At 30.1% G+C, this 19,244-nt stretch overlaps 1 protein-coding gene across 1 annotated transcript; it reads left to right on the top strand.

Moving 5' to 3' along the window:
- Positions 1-7,184: 7,184 nt before the first annotated feature.
- On the top strand, positions 7,185-10,418 carry LOC122589234 (BTB/POZ and TAZ domain-containing protein 1-like). Its single transcript, XM_043761493.1, has 5 exons — positions 7,185-7,413; positions 7,654-7,790; positions 8,129-8,432; positions 9,029-9,348; positions 9,972-10,418. Exons 1-5 carry the CDS (start codon positions 7,291-7,293, stop codon positions 10,183-10,185), a joined length of 1,098 nt encoding a protein of 365 aa, XP_043617428.1. The 5' UTR covers positions 7,185-7,290; the 3' UTR covers positions 10,186-10,418.
- The last annotated feature ends 8,826 nt before the right edge of the window (positions 10,419-19,244 follow it).

The following is a 19,244-nucleotide window of genomic DNA, read 5'->3' as shown; positions in this document are numbered from 1 at the left end:
AGCTGATGATAAAGGAAACCAACATCATAAAGGGATCTAGTTGGTGGGCTGATTACCTTCAAGGTGTTGAAATAAAAAATCCTGGTAATGGAAATTGGAAAACATTAACAGATTCATCGAAAAGTCATATTATTAAACCGTCTCCTCATTAGCGGGTAAAGTTTAAACTAAATTGGCGTCTTTCATAAAATTTGTTGGGTTAATCTTGATTGGTATGGATTAAATGGAGTCAGGTCAACAAGTTATTTTGAGTCCAAAAAGGGTTCATTGATTTTCTTTCATCTCTTCAAATCCCAATCACCTCCTACCACCACCACCATCATCTCCAACCACCACCATGATTTTCCGGTGACGGCGACCACTGCCACCACGACTTAAACATGTGTAAGTTTACACATGTGTAAGCACCACCACCATTATCTCAGACCACCACCATGATTTTCTGGCGACGACGACAACCGTCACCACAACTTACACATAACTTACACATTATATGGACCTTTTTTGAACTCAAAATAAGCTGGACTTTAAATAACTTGCCCCCATATATATATACATATGGGGAAAAGAAATTTACGTTTATCGAATTTACTATTAGATATAGCCTTACCATTATACGATTGTTAATTTATATATATATATATATTGCGAAAATACATTTTTACCCTTCACATGCAAATCACGTGAGGGGGTTTTAACGGCTATTAAACGGTGTTTGGTTCCGGTATAGTTCGAGTGGAGTTTTGGAAACGTTGCTATGATCCGCGTAATATCGAAAGAATAGATATCAAACCAGCAATATCGCGCAAACGTTACGTTCCATTTAAGTAATTAACCCTAAAAACAAATACATAAGATCGATATTTGGTGGTTTGATAGGATACGACAACTCATAGGTTTAGATTATAAATAAACTATCGGCGTTAATATCGAAAAAGATAAGCAAAACAACTTGATCCATTAGACCGTCCACAACAAGGATGTCCATAGAAAATTTGTGGTGACATGGAGGGTGTTTGTAGGAAGACTATTGATGTGGGTGGTGACATGGAGGATGTCCATCCATGGTTGTTTGTAGAGAAGGATTGTGAAGGATGAAGAGAGATAAAGGTAAAAGACAAAAGTTACTTTAGAATTTATATGGTTGTTTGTAAGAATGATGAATATATTATTGTTGTGGGTAAAAAATGTTTGTGGGAAGGATGGATGAAAAGCTGACATAGCATGTTGATTATGATGTTTGTTAGAAGGATATCCTGAACTGATGCGGATAATCTTAGCTTTTTCCAACAAGCCTAATTTATATAACGCAAAACTACTTTTCTTTTTTCTGCTATACAGAGTTAGAACATGTTTACGATGTTAGTTGATCTTTAAGAGTGAGTATATCGATTTCAAGGTAATCAATTCCTTAAATCAATTTAATTTGTAGACCAGTTTATAATTAATTTTTGAATGAACTACTTTCGTTAAAAAATTTCGGAATTTTCTTTTTATTATATGCGAGTAGGTTGTGTAACAAAGATACTGTAGCGGTTATCGAGGCTTAATTACTGATTCTGCTCAAAAACCAAGTAAAACACCCATGATTAAAACAGAATTAAAGTTTATACTTTTGTTTGATGAAACTCATCTAAGCCGAGAAGGTGGGGTTTTTTTTTTTATATTTTATTTAAAGATACTAGGTTAAAACCCGCATGTAATTTTGTATTATATACAGTATAATATGCACATGACGAACGGAAGATGAATTTGTTTCTCGTATTTAATTAATTATCCGCATGTGATGATACTATATTATGCGTGCTTTTTTTTTTTTTTTCTGGGGAGCTAGCTAGCAAGATGGATGATAAAGCTGCAGGGAAGAGAAGAAACAGTAATCCACAGTTTGATGAAGGGTTGCGGGATCTGCTCCCAGTTATAATACAATCATTGTACGTTGCCGATAAAGGAAGCCGCTCGCTCGTGTGTATTGTCCAAGGCGTGGCGTGATGCTTAATTGGTATACCATGCCTCAATCTGCATGGTATTTCAATTAAGGAACAAGAAAAGAATCTCATGACATGCATATATCGATCAAACTTTGCTAAGGTATACCGCGATAGGATACCCCTCCATGCCATCCATCTCGATATCAACATTAGGAACCAGGACACCGCCTCTCTCGTTGAGAACTGGATTCGGACCGTAGCCTCCAAACGTTTCCTCAGGGTGCTTAAACTCAAGATGTTTTGTTGCGTTCCTTGGTTTTCCTTGACAGACGAGATATTTTCTGGTGAAAACGTGCATACGTTAAGTGTTGTTCTTGATACCTGGATGATTGGTGCCCTTGAGATGACTATCGATGCGGTGATCAAGTGTGTGTCGTTACGAGAACTCGAGTTAATCCATGCGCACATTAGTGAAGAGATGCTTGATAAGTTATTGTCTACATGTCGCTTGCTTGAGAAAATAAGTCTTACATTTGACACGGGGTTTAACACAATTAAGGTTATATATAAACCTTACTCGTCTCCGAGATCTGAATATAACTTCAAGAGCTAGGACGAAACGATGTTTTGAAAGTGGATAATGTCCCAAGTCTTCGCTTGTTTTCTTACGACTCCTCATACGAGGGACATAGGAAGCCTGTACCCTTCGATATAAGCTCACTAGGAGGCGTGACGGAGTTGAATCTAGATGGTGTGATCATAGATGATGCTTTCTTAACCATGATCCGATACGATTTTCCGTTTCTTGAGAAGTTGACCCTAGTAATGAAATTTTTTAGCCATCGATCAGGAAAGATTGGATATCACCAGTGTTTCATTGAAGAGATTGACTATAGGAGTGGTTAAAGACGGTTCAATCGAGATACAAGTTTATGCTCCGAAATTAAGTTTCTTCTCTTACCACGGGAGGCCGATTCCTAGTCTCTTGTTTCGGGCCACTGCTCCTAGGCAAATTGAGCTTCGATCAAACAAGCTTCAATTCATAGCTGACAGTAGTCCGTTATCATTTGTTCTCTTTCAAAATGAAGGAAGCACTGATCGAGGAGTATACCAAGCAAGTTTCAGTTTTTAGAAGATCTTATATCACCGCCAGTACTACTACTGAACTCGGATAATGGTCCAAGAATAAACGTGTCGCAACAAGTAGTAGGCTCGTGGGATCGGTCACCATATATATATCTAGATGTGGTGTTTACAATATGCCATCCCGCCAGTTACTTACAGCGAGTACATCATCAAGGCCCGACGTCATTTGGAGGCAAGATTAATCACCATTGCAAGATAATGATAAAGGATCGGAGGTGATGAATATGCAGGAAACCAGACAAGGGTATTGGGCTGATTACCTACAAGACGTTACTATCAAAGATCATTACTATTGGAAAGTCTATCAAATTGTACGTTGGAGAATAATTAACAAATCCACGTACGTACTATATTCAAAAACCATATCCGGCTGATCATGACGTACTCCAAACCAATTAAATTGGTATATATATTGAGACTACATATGCATGTTTGCCAATTGATCTTTGACATTAATTTACAATGTTAGTTTTTTTTAGGATTTTGCTCAATTCTTGTTTCGTTTGGTTGAAACATGTGGTTACCGATTTTGGTTGAACATATAATTTGATATAGAAACACATATAATTTGATCAGTTTCACATACCGTATACATAGCTGAGCCATGTTTCGTAAATCGAGTACCATGGTGACACCGGTATCTTGTGATGCATGTACGTATTATGCACTACTATATATACGGTGTTAGATCATCGGGCCATATACCGTATAGTTTTTGTCATGTGTATCTTGGTATAATTAATTAGACTTTTATGTATCGATCTTCCAGCCTCTTACATATGCATTGTAATAGATGTCACAGGTTGTAGGAAACTATGAGTCATAAAACATATGAGATATTTTATGCATGATAGAAGTAGCGTAAACATATTACATATAGATTAAGTTTTCCAAATCGATTGTTATTACGCATATAAACTATACATTGCATCATATTTTTCTAAGCCCAAAACCTAAACTTTAACAGTTAGTAGAACCTGGATTATTTTGTACAACCTGAATTTCGGCACTACTTGGTCCAACTTTATAGGTTAAGTTGGATCATCCTTCAAACATTAAATTAAAATTAAAGGTTAAGATTCAAATTTGGAGGTTGAGTTGAAAAAGCTGTGACAAAACAAGCTGTGACAGAATCAGCAATAGCTAGTTTTGGGGCTTTCGACATAAAAACCCTATCTAGCTTGGCTTCACTATCGCTCATGACTTGTATTGATATTTTAATTTTGACCTTTAATTAAAGTTGTTCTAACTTTACTTATAAAGTAAAAGATAACTTTAGAGTATCTCTATTTTTTTGGACACACTTATGTGTAGAAATCTCGGCTATTAATTAGTACAATCAGGAAACAAATGGTACTCTGTTTCAGTTGTACGAGAAAAATACAAGTAATACGTGTGGTGTAATGGGCTATAAGCCGTAGCCGGATAGTGTGTTGACTTGGGCTTTATATTGGTCACTTGTTAGTTAACATTGGACTAAAGCCCTTTCCTGATAACTTGAGCCTTTAATTATGTTACCGAATACGGATCGCCTTCACAAAATGCAACCTTTTCTTTTTTGTTTTGTTTTTTTACCAAACATGAATGGTGATAAACACTGTAATTTTTAAGTGGTATTAAAAGTTAAGAAATAGGAATGGTTCTATCACTGTTTCTCTTAAACATTTCCAGGAAAAAAAAATATTAAGTTTAAGAATGTAAGAGTTTTTTTTTATCAAAAGTTGACTAAAATAAGACAACTAATGTTTTATGTTTCAATTATTTTAGTTGAGCTATATTGAAATTTTTACTCGAGTCTTCTCTCTTTATGTTGCAACATTTATTTTTTATATAGTAAAGTCGAGTTGTTTAGCTTGACGAGGTTCTAAACCATTAAAAATAATATGTTTGTTGTTAAAGAAAAAGGTTGGGACACTTTTCAATTGTTTCATCCGATGTTATAAAAACCTCAGGACCGAAATCAGTCCTAATCAAGGGATGCTTTCAAATAACACTGGATCATAGGCCTTTTGGTTGTCAAAGTAAGAGATTCATTCAAGAGCCAATGTATGATGTACATAGATTTTGTAAGGCTATGTGCGAACTGTGGATAACAGTACGTATGTAAAAGATGGAAAGCCTCACCCTCTATAATTGAATTAATAGAAGATGTAAACAACTAGTAAATAGAAAGAAGTTAATAAAAGTCCAAATGTATTTAATTTGTCAAAATTAAAAATGAATGTGAAGTTAAATGCTCAAAAATCCATCGTCCTCAAAGAACTACTTAAAAATTAAAACATAAATAGTAATATTGACACCTTATTTTCAAACAAACTTCCATCGTCCTCAAAGAAACACTGTTGACTTTATTGTATAGTTTTGACTTAGAGGTTCGGTGTTCCTTATGTTTAGTGTTTTGCACTTGTCTTTTGTTTTCGGAAACTAGTTTACACTTTACAACGTGTTTTTGAGTGACAAAAGTCCAACTTGTACATGCCATTTTCTTTTATGACATATAATCTTGTAGGTATGGAGATGATTGGATGAGCTTTTAGTTTCATCACTAATTCAAATTTTTACTTTTTATAAAAAAAAAGAAAAAGAAGGTAAACATAGAAATTGCTTGTATTAATAATTGTGAAACATGGTATAGAACCATGCATTTCACAGTCTTACTCTCTTTTTCTAGCTTAGCTAAAATGTATCCTAGCTTTTATATCTTTTTGAAATGAACTTAACTCTTAATCAAATTTAAACTTAAAGTTGTAACGAATAAAATCAAGAGACATGTGAATAAAATATCTAAAACCAAAATCTAGATGCAGTATGGTCACATATATAAGTTTGTTTTCTAGCTAGTTACAACAATATTCTTTTCGACACTATTATTATGATCATTATTTCAGAAAAAGATAAGTAATATCAAGTGGTGACATCGATAAAGATCATTTCGACATGTAATCATACGTGTACAAAGCACCAACACTTTAATGCCAAATCAGACACAGATGTTGCCTTTTTGCAAAGGTCAGTTTTGCTTTATTCTGGCCTTTAACCTTCCTGACGAGGTGGTTTATCCTTTTAATGCCACATCGGATTTCTCCTGGGGCACTTTTGGAATTTGCCTACCCCACTTGCATATTAAATCTACGGTCGTGATCTTGTAAGATTTGTAGTGTTTTGTACACGTGGAGGTTCTAGATGAATTAGTAGGTGGACATTTCTCTTCAAAAATGGAAAACACAAATATCATCCACGAACTATTACAATAGTTTAGGGTTTACTCCATTAAGTAATTGATCGTTAAACACTTAAATCTTAGATTTTCAAAAGAGAGATTTACGATCTTGAAGTAACGATATGTTACCCACACAAAATTGTGAGTTTGCGAACCTAAAGGAGACTTGTATATCATCATAAATTTATCATTAAAAAAGGATGATTTACGATTTTGTAATAGTATTTTATTTAATAATAATGTAGCAAACAAAAATATTTAATGTAGGTCTATTTGATTGTAGATATTCCAAATATTAATAAATTTAAAAAACTTTTGTGTACTTTTACAAATATGTAAAAATAACATATTTGTTGCAATTCTAAAATCATGGAGTTCTATGTTTTACATATTCGTGTGTTTGGAATCAACATTAGCGGTTTTAGTTTTGTTCTAGCTCAATATTATTTCTGTATTAGATGGGTCAAGAAATAACAAACACAACTTTTATATATCTTTGTGTTAGAAAGTTCAAAATTAGATTTATGTGAAATCAATACTCTAACCACTATCCGTAAGTGCATGTAATAATTGAGGTTTAACAATTTTAGGTTTATATTTAAGCTACTTCAAAATTCCGTTTTTGTTAGAAATTATCCACACGACACCAACATATATATGACGAGGGTATGATCCATTGTTTCGTTTTTTGAGAAGAAACTAGTCTTGTTGGAAATTGAAGTGAAATAGGTGTATAAGAACAAACTTTAAAAATTAGAACTAAATTTGTATCTTTATATATAGTCAAAGGACTAAACATGCTCCTTTCTATTTCCATACAAGTTGGCTTTGAGCTGTCTATATAATCACACCCCCTTTGGCACGACCAAGTAGCAAATCACCCGTTATTTTGGACGGCTCTATTCATTTTGCTTTCAAAAAAAAAAAAAATATCTAGATATTGTAAGTAAGGACGAACTGTCTTCACCGTTATTAATTAAATTTCTGGCAAAGATGTGTAAAAGACCCGGATCTTTTACCGAACCCGACAATAATGTTTCTGATGATTCCGCAGAAACGTATATCCAGATTGTAACTTCTGGTGGTCGAAAAATACCGGTCCACACCAACATTCTGGTAATCTATCGTCCGCCTCTTAAATGTTGTTCTAAAATTTCTAATACCAACTTACTATCAATATCTAAGAGTAATTAATAGTTGTCAAAATAACAATGTTCACGTTTCTATCTAATTAGTAGCTAGCCATGCCAAAAGTTACTAGTACATATATATACGAGTTTTTTTTTCTGTAACTTTATCTTTATTTTAACATATTATTAATTAGACGTATCTTAATTAAATTGTGTTGTTATACAGGCATCATCTTCGACTGTGTTTGAAAACATAATCGCTAAGCCACGTAAGAAAAACCGGAATTCGGAGATGACTATACCGATCCTCGGTGTTCCGTGTGACGCTGTGGTGGTCTTCGTTCGATACCTTTATTCCAACAAGTAGTTTACTTCCCAACCAATCACAAGCCAGCTATTAGTTTTCTTCAATTATTATTAACGTGTTACACATATTTTATTATTATTATATATCATATGTTTCAACATTTATTTAAATACATGCTAGCCGTAGAATAAAAAAATAGTAAAATATCTGTACCGTCCAACCTTTCCTTAACATAAACGTGGCACATCTGTAACCTCAAACTACTCATTTGTGACATTTGATATTTTGCATTATTATATTAAATTTTCCTTTTTTTTTTTACTGCCGGCCATCTTTTTTAAATAAGATTGAAAAGGAAAAAGACTTATATTGGTTTTTTTGTTGTATAAATTAGGTGCACGGAGGAAGATATGGAAAAATATGGGATCCATTTACTGGCACTTTCACATGTATACCTGGTCCCACAACTAAAATCACGGTGCACCAAAGCGTTGATCCAACGGTTGACAATTGAGAATGTGACTGATTTGCTTCAACTAGCGAGACTATGCGATGCACCTGATTTGTACCTCAAGTGCATGAAACTCGTGTCTAATAGTTTCAAGAAAGTTGAACAAACGGAAGGATGGAAATTTATTCATAACAATGATCCTTTCCTTGAACTCGAAATCCTCCAATTCATTGACGAAACTGAATCGGTATATATCGTTTTTGTTTACACCGTTTATCTGCTAATTATAAAATGCTAACACTAAAAAATTAGTACAAATTAAGTTGCTTAATAATCAACAACAACAAGGTACCTAATCCCGACATAAGCCGGGCTATGGGGGAGGTATGATGTAGACAGATCTTACCCCTACTCAAAGGTAGAGAGGCTGTTTCCAGATCTACCGGAGTGGAAGGGACCTCCGGCCCAAAAGTGAAAAATAGGGTTAGATCCACCGGAGTGGAAGCCTTAACCGGGTAGGGATAATCTCGATCTCAAACTCCCAATCTCAATCTCAATCTCAATCCCACTTTTCGGATCACAAATTCAGATCTTAGATCTAGAAATTTGTTACCGTTAGGGAGAGGGAGAGGTTAGAGAGAGAGAAAAGAGAGAACTCTAAGTTGCTTAATAATCATCTTATCATAATGTGTCAAAAGATATAGAAATAATAAAAGATTTTAATCAAATGACCAAATTGAAAATCTCTAATTAGTTATGGAACTCTTTTTTTTTTTGTGGGCAATCTTTTCAAGACCAAATTGAAAATCTCTAATTAGTTATTTGATTTTTTATAATGTGTAGAGGAGGAAGAGAAGTCGGAAGCATATGAGAGAACAAAGTTTGTACTTTCAGCTAAGTGAAGCTATGGATTGTTTGGAACATATTTGTACGGAAGGTTGCATAAGTGTGGGACCTTACAACAAGGCGCCCTGCAAGAACAGGCCGCCTTGTAGTAAGTTCTCAATATGTCAAGGCCTTCAGCTCTCGATTCAACATTTCGCAAGCTGCAAAAAGAGAGTCAATGGAGGTTGTGTTCGTTGCAAAAGAATGTGGCAACTCTTCAAACTTCATTCCTCAATTTGCGAATTACCCGATTCCACTTGTAAAGTTCCGCTTTGCAGGTATTAATTAATTAACTAATGATTTATGTATGTTTTAATTCTTATATTCAATCGCCGGGCTAAATAATAGTAATACTTATGCAAACACACATATTAGGGTCACATATGATAATGTTACGCCAAATTAAAGGTTTAATTGTTAGTATAAGTAACCTAGAATTTCTTGAGGTTTTAACTACTATACAGAGTGAAAAAATGACCCGAATTGGTATTACTTGAATTTGGGTTCTAGAAAAGAGTTCGAGGATCTTAACATGTGAAAAGCAGTTGAGAAAGTTAGGTGTATAATTTTGATTGCGAAATGCATTAATGTATCTAGCTATCCTTAAAATTGTGCAACTTAAGCTGAATTCTAACTAACCTTTAGCTAGTACAAAGTCAATAAATTCAATGCGTACGTGATTTCCCGCAACCATTCATCATCAATTGCAAAATCTAACATATTACTCGTACATATTTAAGACGAAATAAATTTTAAACATCTTGTAATCATAATGGATTGCGTATATACTATTATATTTCTGTTTTCATTTCATTTCCTTTTCTTTCGTTTTATATGTAAATATTTGTATTTTACGCTTTTGAGTTGATATATAGCGCCTATTAACCTTGTAATGTTGCAGGCGATTTAAGATGAAGAGTGGGGAAGTAATTAACAAGAACAAGAAAGATGCGATACGATGGGAATTGTTGGTGAAAAAAGTGGCATTAGCAAAAGCTACATCTTGTTTATTATTGACCAAACGAAAAAAGCTGGAAGAAGAGCCAACAACAACATCATCATGCGGGGAATCAAATGATAACCATGATTATGTTATAAGAAATTTAGTTTGTTAATCATCATACATAGCAAAGGATATTATGTATATGTATGTATAAGTGGGTGGTTTTTTGGTTGATTCTTTTCATTTCTTCAAGGAAATAGGCAAGCATGTGTGTATAGTTGGATGATTGGGGAATTAATGGGGGTACCAATGATACAACATTATTTATATGTCTGTATTTGTATCCTTTAGTAATTGTTTTTATATTAAAAGTAGTAGGGTATAACGGTTTGGACTTTTTTGGAATGGAGGACCTCGTTTATACTTTATACAGTAGTCATTTTTATATTGTTTTTTCCAATAAATTCAACACAAACAACTAAGTATACAAATTAATAATTACATATTTATGATATCTCAGTGAAATTGATAGGTAACTAAGCCAGCTAATTACTATTTTACCTCATATATACACACTTACATATCTTTTTCAGTCCACAAACCATTGCACATAGGAAGGCGAAGGACTAGCTAGCTAGCTAATGTTCCACATAATTAAAACCGTGATGGTAAAATTCTCAAATGATTTTAAGATGAATGATGACAATAATTTTTTTTTTAGGTTCGAATCAAATATCACAGTTGGGGTTTTAAACTATATTGTTTTAACGAGTTTCGTTGAAGAATCTCTCACACAATACCTTGTAAGAGGAAAAACACCATATTAATTGGTCTGAAAACACGACAACCAACAGAGGTCTTGTTCTCTCAAGACTCGAACTTAAATTTTCCTAAATCCAAGCCTTCATTAGAACTTGGAAGGATTTCACATATGTGAAAAAAAAAGGAGGAATATTTCTGTTCAAATTTACATTTACTATACGAAATTTATACATAGTCTTAATATATATATATATATATATATATAGAGGAGGGGTTATTTGAGAACTACTAAAAAAAGAACTCAAGAACTCCTATACACCCTTGGATCAAAGAAAATGGATGGACAAGATTAAAAATAAAAAAACTCCTTTCAACACTAGAGGGGTATTTTCGTCAGCTCCTTTTTTTTCTCTCTCTTACTTTAATAAAATTCTATCTAATTCACTAAAAAACTTTTATCTCACAGACCGTAAATCGTTAGACGAAAAGAAAAGCACGGGTAGTCTTAGAATTTCATCCTCTTTCATTAGAGATGCGATTCGATATACTTTTGACGACGTTTTAAATTTTGTTTTTTTTCCATCACGTTCATCTTGCACATGTGTAAGTTGTACTTACCCCTAATACATCCCGCTCTAGGGTTTAGGGTTTGAAGGTAGAGGGTTAGCCGTAACCCTCGGGCTTCAAACCCTAAACCCTATAATGTGAACCCTCATCCTTTTTAGGTTTTTAGGGTTTAGCATTTAGGGTTTAGATTTTCCAAGGTTTTTAGAATGTAGCGTCCCTCTCGGATTAGCAATTAAGCTTTAGGGTTTAGGGTTTGAAGTTGTAGGGTTAGCCGTTAGGAAGATTTTGATGAATAGAGGGCTGAGATTGGTTCTCGCGTTCTTTTTTTTAGTGGTTCTCAAAATAACTCACCCCTATATATATATATATATATATATATCACTCAAACCCAATTCATAAGTTTCTTAAAATACTTTTATATAATTTACTTTCAAATTGTTTGTAACACTAATCCATATAACTAACAATGAGTCAGTATATATAACATATGAAGAGACATTATTGGTTTAAAAGTATAAGATATTTTTAAATATAATTTGCATATATAACAACATATTACTGAGTGCTAACAAATTTCATAAAGAAGTGATATACAAACATTTACGAATTTAAGAAAATGGTTGCAATCTAGCTACTCGTAATCTACCAAAATATATATATAACAAGGTCCCAAATTCATTCTTAAATAAATAGGAACCCTTGGATTAATTACAACTTTGATTTAAAACCATTAGATCAAATTTAATTATCTGATCTTTAATAAATGACGATTTTAATACTTTCACTTTATATGATTTGTCAAAACATACCCTTCTTAATTATTATAATATACCATCTATAATATATACCATATATATAATTATTATAATAATGTATTGATCGATTTCAATGTTGGTGTCAACTTACATGGTTTTATAATATACCATAAACAAATATGTTAATGTCAAAGTTATATAATTTGTTATTTTTTTAATTAACGATTTAGTAATTAAACTAGATTTTAGGTCCATATTTAATATAAAGGACTTAACTTATGATGTTATAGATATATTAGATATTAATTTATTATGGTTTAAATTTAATTTACTATATTAAGTAATAAAAAATTGATCTATATAGCAAAAGTTTGATATTTGAATATTAAAAAATCACTATCTTTTATTTGCTTTATTGTTAAACAATGTATTACGTTATTATTTTACATTATTAGAAATAATATCTTATTTTAGTTGAAACGTTTCCCAAATATTTTAATTCGAATATGACAATATTATCTGTGTTTCCTATAAAAATTACATTTTTAGATGTTTTATTGTTCTTATATACGTCATGATATTTACTAAAGAAAAAAGATAATAGTACAATTCCATTTAAAAATCTTAATATATTTACACTTAATTTTTTTTTTATTTGTTATATTGGAGTTTTTGGTTAAAAATTGTCAATGTGTGATGAAAAACAAAAAAGTGTAAATTAAAGTCAAAATTGATAACAAAAGTCAACTTTATGAAATCAAGAGCTACGATTGGTCGGTAAATTATTAGAGTAACAGTGCTTTAGTATAATAAAAGATGAGGGTTTTTTTTATGTTTACATTTTTTAAACATTTATTTAGTTTTTAGTATAATAATTATAGTCTATCTACCAATATATATGTAATAAAAAGTTGAAGACTTTGATTACAGCTTTTAGAATGGTGTTTGTGATTACATTTTGAAATGATTATTTGGTTATTACGTTTATAAAACACAATCTGAAAACTGTTTGTATAAAAAAATGATTATATATCTGATATGAAAACGCAACTTTGAAGAAACATGTTCATACACGCTTTTTGAAAACGCATAATCCATTTTGAAAATGCTTATTTTGTTTTGTAAACACGATACCAAACACCCCGTAAAATTGTTTATGAACATAATTCAAAGTTTCATGTACAATAATAGGTTCAAAAGGAAAAATGGTTAGTGTTTGTTTTTGTATTACTAGAATGTGTCCATGTAATGCACCAGATAGATGGTCTTAGACATACAATATTCATAATAACAATATGTTTGATTTTGTATTATTAGAGATTAGAGCCGTAAATTAATCTGAGTAATTGAGAGCAATAATTGGTTAATAGTTATTACGTCAGTTGTTTTTAGTATCATATTAAGATTAAGATTAATATTAAGGTTATTATTTCTTTAAACTAAAAGCTAACATGGTTAGAATTTTTTTTTTCTCCTAATATGTCTTCTATTAATCGTTTTAGTTTAATTAGCCTAAATTTAAAATTACATATAAAATATCGAGTAGTTAATATCTTAAATATGAATGAATTTTCAAGAGCATATATTATTTTTGAATATATCCCTACATAATATTGAACATAAAATGTAGAGGTTATCGTTATGTTTTATAAATTACATCAACCTCTATTTTTATTAGAAAAAAAAAGGTATAGTTAATAAGTAATCTAAATTAAAAGAATGTTAAGTCATAAATTTTTTTAATTTGATAAAATTAACAACATAATCAAATTTTATTTTAATTAACTGAATATTTTAATGGGTTAATAATTAGTTAAGAAAATTGTATTTTGTTATATGTAAAGATAAAAATATATTTTGTTCTTCCTCGCATATTACGCGAGAAAATAATCTAGTTTATATAATAAACTATCACTTAAAAAAACAAATATGTGAGATATTGATTACGCACAATAGACGTGACTTACATTTTGATCGCTGAAAAAAGCGACCCATCCAAATTTCGGTACTAAAATATGATTCTTATTACTTGACGTGTATACTCACAATACCGACCTTCCATGTGGAGGAAACTACGACTACGAGAAGTCAAAAGCCAAACCTAAGTGACAAAAGCAAAACCCGACCAACTGACCTATCAGTATACTGTATAAAAATCAATGTTAATTTGTTTTACGTATAATAATTTATGATAAAATTATTTATAGCGCATATCTTAAAAAAAAATGATGCATATTACACTGCATTCTCGATTATGAAACAAAGAAAAAGAAAATAAAATGTTGAAAAGGAAAAGAAAGGAAAGAGAAAAAAAATATTAAACCTAAAAAGAACTGTTGTTTTGAAAATAAACTTAACAAAAAGAAATAAATAAAAAGTAGTTAATTAAATTCTCGACTTAGAAGGAAATGAAAACAAATGAAACAAATATAATTTTACAATTATATCCTTAGTATATAATTGTGAATATAATTAGATTCACAGATAAGATATTAGTTTTTTAAAAGCCTAGAAAGTTATTATATTTTTATACAATCATAAAACTATTCTTACTACTATTATATATGCAAAGAAAAACAACAAATTAACTCATTGCTATCAAATGATGTTTCAAAAGTTTTAAATTAAAATATCTATTGTTGTTTTCATTGACATAATTAGTAGAGTTGGTTTGGAGCATCCTTTTATAACAAATAAAAGGGAAATCTTATTGACCCAATTAACTCGACTCTTTGGGCCAATGACAACAACAATTGATATTTTAAGTTAAAACTTTTAAAGCATCATTTGATAGCAATCAGTTTTTTGTTTTTCTTTACATATTTAATAATAGTTGTTTAACAAATGCAAATCCACAATAGTTTTATGATTATATAAAAAGTTATAAAACAACGAGATCAATATATATATATATATATAAAAGATATTTTACCCCGCGCGATGCGCGGCTAGTTAAAAAGGTTATTTTATGCATTAATAAATAGCTATTCTATAGGCTTATTATGTTGAAATTGATTATGTTGTAGTTAATGGTTAATTCCTGGATTACTCTGGTAATCTTTTGTCTTTTCGGACATGTCGATATCACATTCACTAAACCTACTATAGTGATTACACACCAACATTTAACCTACGATATTTTGATATCATCAACAAATCAAATGTAAATCAATAATGTAGCATGATATCTATATATTCATCAACGAAATAATATATACAAAGTAAAAAAACTAAACATGACAAAAATTTAGTCATATAAAATATACATAAATACAATACGAATAAGTAAAAAACTAATAAGATAAATAAGAGAAAATCATTATAGTTTTTGTTTTCAGTTATGTTGAAAAGATGGAGAAAAAACCTTATGTAGTGACGGGAAAAAGTAATCCTAAACACAGTTAGGAAATAAAGTATTTTATCTCCAACAATCAAGAAATTCATTCGTAAAACTCAAAATAACTACTATTATCATTATAAAATAGACATTTTTTTGTGGCTAGAATAACCAATTTTGGTTAAGGTTTCGGCCAAGAGAACGAAGGAGAAACAACAAAATTGTTTAGTTGTGTATAACCTAATAATATTTTTAAAAAAAAAATTAAAATTTGATATAGTCTTCAAAGTTGTATATATTTTAATAAATAATATCATTTATGTCAAATATCATTGCCAAATTAATATATGTATTGGACGTCTTCTTATATCTTAATATGGGTTTTGAGTTTTTTTTTTTTTTTTTTTAATTTTGTGTATATAGTTTTGATTTAATATTTTATGTTATATTTAATAAAATAAATTACATTGGTTTGAGAATAAATAGAGGTTATAAGATAAATATTGTAAAAAAAAAGTATGGAGATGCCACGTAGGATACAATCCTATGTGGCAATGTTTAAAGCTAGCTTTAGGATGAAAGAGGGGTTTAAAAGGCTAGGATTTTTACTGTTTTAATATATATAAATATATATATATATAGATTGGTATACGGCAGAAGAATAACTTTATAAATTAAAAACCAATTGAAAAATACTTCATGATTATGATAAATTAACAACGAAGAAAAGTGTGAAACATAATATATGTATAGATAGATTATTAAGAATAACTTTATAAATTAAAAACTAATTGAAAAAATCTTCATGATTATGATTAATTAATAACGAAGAAAACTGTGAAACATAATATATGTATAGATAGATTATTATAAAGGGCTATGTAATTTGAGGTGTACGTTTTGAACGTAATATATATAGTTTGATTATGAAGTGTATATAGTAAATAGAAAATGAAAAAAAAGAAAGAAAAGGTAATAAAATATCATGGATAATGAGTCATCAATTAACAACGAAGAAAAGTGTGAAACATAATATATGTATAGATAGATTATTAAGAATAACTTTATAAATTAAAAACTAATTGAAAAATTCTTCATGATTATGATAAATTAATAACGAAGAAAACTGTGAAACATAATATATGTATAGATAGATTATTATAAAGGGCTATGTAATTTGAGGTGTACGTTTTGAACGTAATATATATAGTTTGATTATGAAGTGTATATAGTAAATAGAAAATGAAAAAAAAGAAAGAAAATGTAATAAAATATCATGGATAATGAGTCATCAATTATGAAGTGTTTATCTACTACTCCTTTATAATGATTATTCACCCCCTTATTTTAGGAAAGGGTTAGAAAATAGTTAGATGGGAAATTACTATATTGCCCTTAATAAACAACCCTTAAGGAAATGGTTATTAGATATTACCAAAATTACCTTTAATGAATTAATTTACACTTTAAACCCTTATCTTCTAAAATATCACTATCACCATTGTATCAACTTACACGGTTAGACCACTCAACACCAATTGTCGATGTCATCGATCACCACTCGTCACCACTAAACCACCGTCGCCGTTACCGCCGCCGCATTGCGCGGGTACAATGCTAGTAGTTAAAATAAAAAAGTTAAAAAATGTCATGCAATGTTAGTCGTGATTTTTTATATATGTTTGATTTATATAAATATAAATTATATATATATGCTTTTTCTATATGCCATATTTAAAATATATGTATAATTATATTATATTATTTAATGAAAATCTATTAGTGTGAAAAAAATATGGAGGTGTCACGTAGGATAAATCTTATGTGACATGTTTAAAAATAATTTTAATTTGATTTGGATGACTTTAAAAAGTCAAGATAACTATTGTTTTATTATGTATATAGATAGATATAGATATAGATAGATATATATATTAAAAATTATATATGTCATGCTTGACCGAATATTCACAAATAAAATCCTTTCACAAATAAAATTACTATTATATACTGTATTGATATTAATATAAAATAGAATTCAACTAATATTTATGATTTTAGTATATCTACAATTATTATAACTGAATTTCTAGCAATATATATGGAATTAAACAAAGAATTGGCAAAAGGGCGTATTTGTTGCTTTGCAAAAGGTCCTATAACAGTCTAACACATCCATAGGCAAAAATTATGGCTTATTTTTATATTTAAAATAATTACTTAAAAAGGGTAAGAGGATATCTTTAAAATATCTTCTTTATAATAATACGACTTATAAAATCATGACATAATCAAAAAACTGGCTAATTAAAATATACATGTAGATTTACTTTCAAGGAATGATCTTAATGGGGTTCACAAAATGCGATACTTTCTGACATCTTACTTATAGTTCCTTGCATTGTAAATTTTTGGTCACGAGGTGTCATTGAAATAAACTAAAAAAGATTTGCAAAGAAGTTGGAAAAAGTTTCAATATCCTTACATGAAGGGGTATTTATAAATGTAAACTAAATGCAAAATTGGTCCTTGTAGTTATCCAATTTTCGCACGCAAAGTCCCACTTTAAAATTTTTAACATCCATAATCCCTTGAGTTATGGTTTCATTGCAAGTTTGCTCCAATTTAACAGATCCGTCTGGTGGGAGCCGTTAACTACCCCATTTGCCCCTCACATGAAGGGTATTATTTACCTTTCACATACCATCATTCATTTTATATATTTTTTTCTTTTCTATTCTTCGCTTTTATATATATATATATATATAAACATTATTATCAGTATCAATAGATAAGAAATAAACGCATATCTACATTTTACGCACAATCATCATCAATATCAAACATAAAAAAACAATTTCATTCAACCAATCTATCATCTATACATACATGAACGTCTAACTACAACAAGCAGAATATTTATACATACAAACCAAGTTAAATGATCAAGTGAGAACTAAAACAAGAGTGAAAACTGTGATAACCATTAAAAAGACATCTCTAAATGCAGACCCCTTGAGGATAAAGGGCTACACCCATACCGTATCCAACCACCACAATCTCTTGGATCGTGTCATCAAATTCATATCATTTCTAGATATGTTCGGTGACAACCCCTTATGATCAGATAAGGGCAATGCATGTACCGTATCCATCCGTTTTCAACGCATAACCCATATACTCTAACTTTTTATTTTTTACAAAAAAAATAAATTAATTAGCTTATTAATACGCATAATATGCGGATAATTTAAAAATCTATGATGACAAAATTATTTAAATGATTGAACTTAAAAGACCATGTATAAATTATTAGAGTCTTTAAATGAAAATAAATATATTTCTTTTAAAAAATAACATTATAAAATTAATTACAAAAATAAAAATGCAATAAATTTTAAAAATGAAAGTGTGTATGACATCATAAGTAAATAAAATAAAAAAGAAAAAAACTTTTAAGAATAAATTTGATGGTGACAAATAAATTATTTATATAAAATAATGATGTCATAACAATCTTCTTTTATTTAATGTAATATAATAATATAAAGATAAAGATGGTTGGAATGAAAATAATTCATATATTTTTGAATTATAACCAAACATAAAAAGTAGTGTCTTTTTTTTCTATTTCATTGTATCAAACACTCCTTTTAGTTTTTATAGAAGTTGAATACAAACTTACAAATGTGAGATTTAAGTAATGACATAATATTGCGATGTAATCTTTGTTTCATTTGATTTACAGTACTATTTACACACTTTTCTTTATAAGGATTAAGGAGCACATACTTTTTAAAAACTGAGTAT

Source organism: Erigeron canadensis, chromosome 2 (genome assembly GCF_010389155.1).
Source record: "Erigeron canadensis isolate Cc75 chromosome 2, C_canadensis_v1, whole genome shotgun sequence".
Lineage (NCBI taxonomy): Eukaryota > Viridiplantae > Streptophyta > Magnoliopsida > Asterales > Asteraceae > Erigeron > Erigeron canadensis.
The sequence above is the reverse complement of the archived record's forward strand: the minus strand, read 5'-3'. Positions and strand labels throughout refer to the sequence as shown.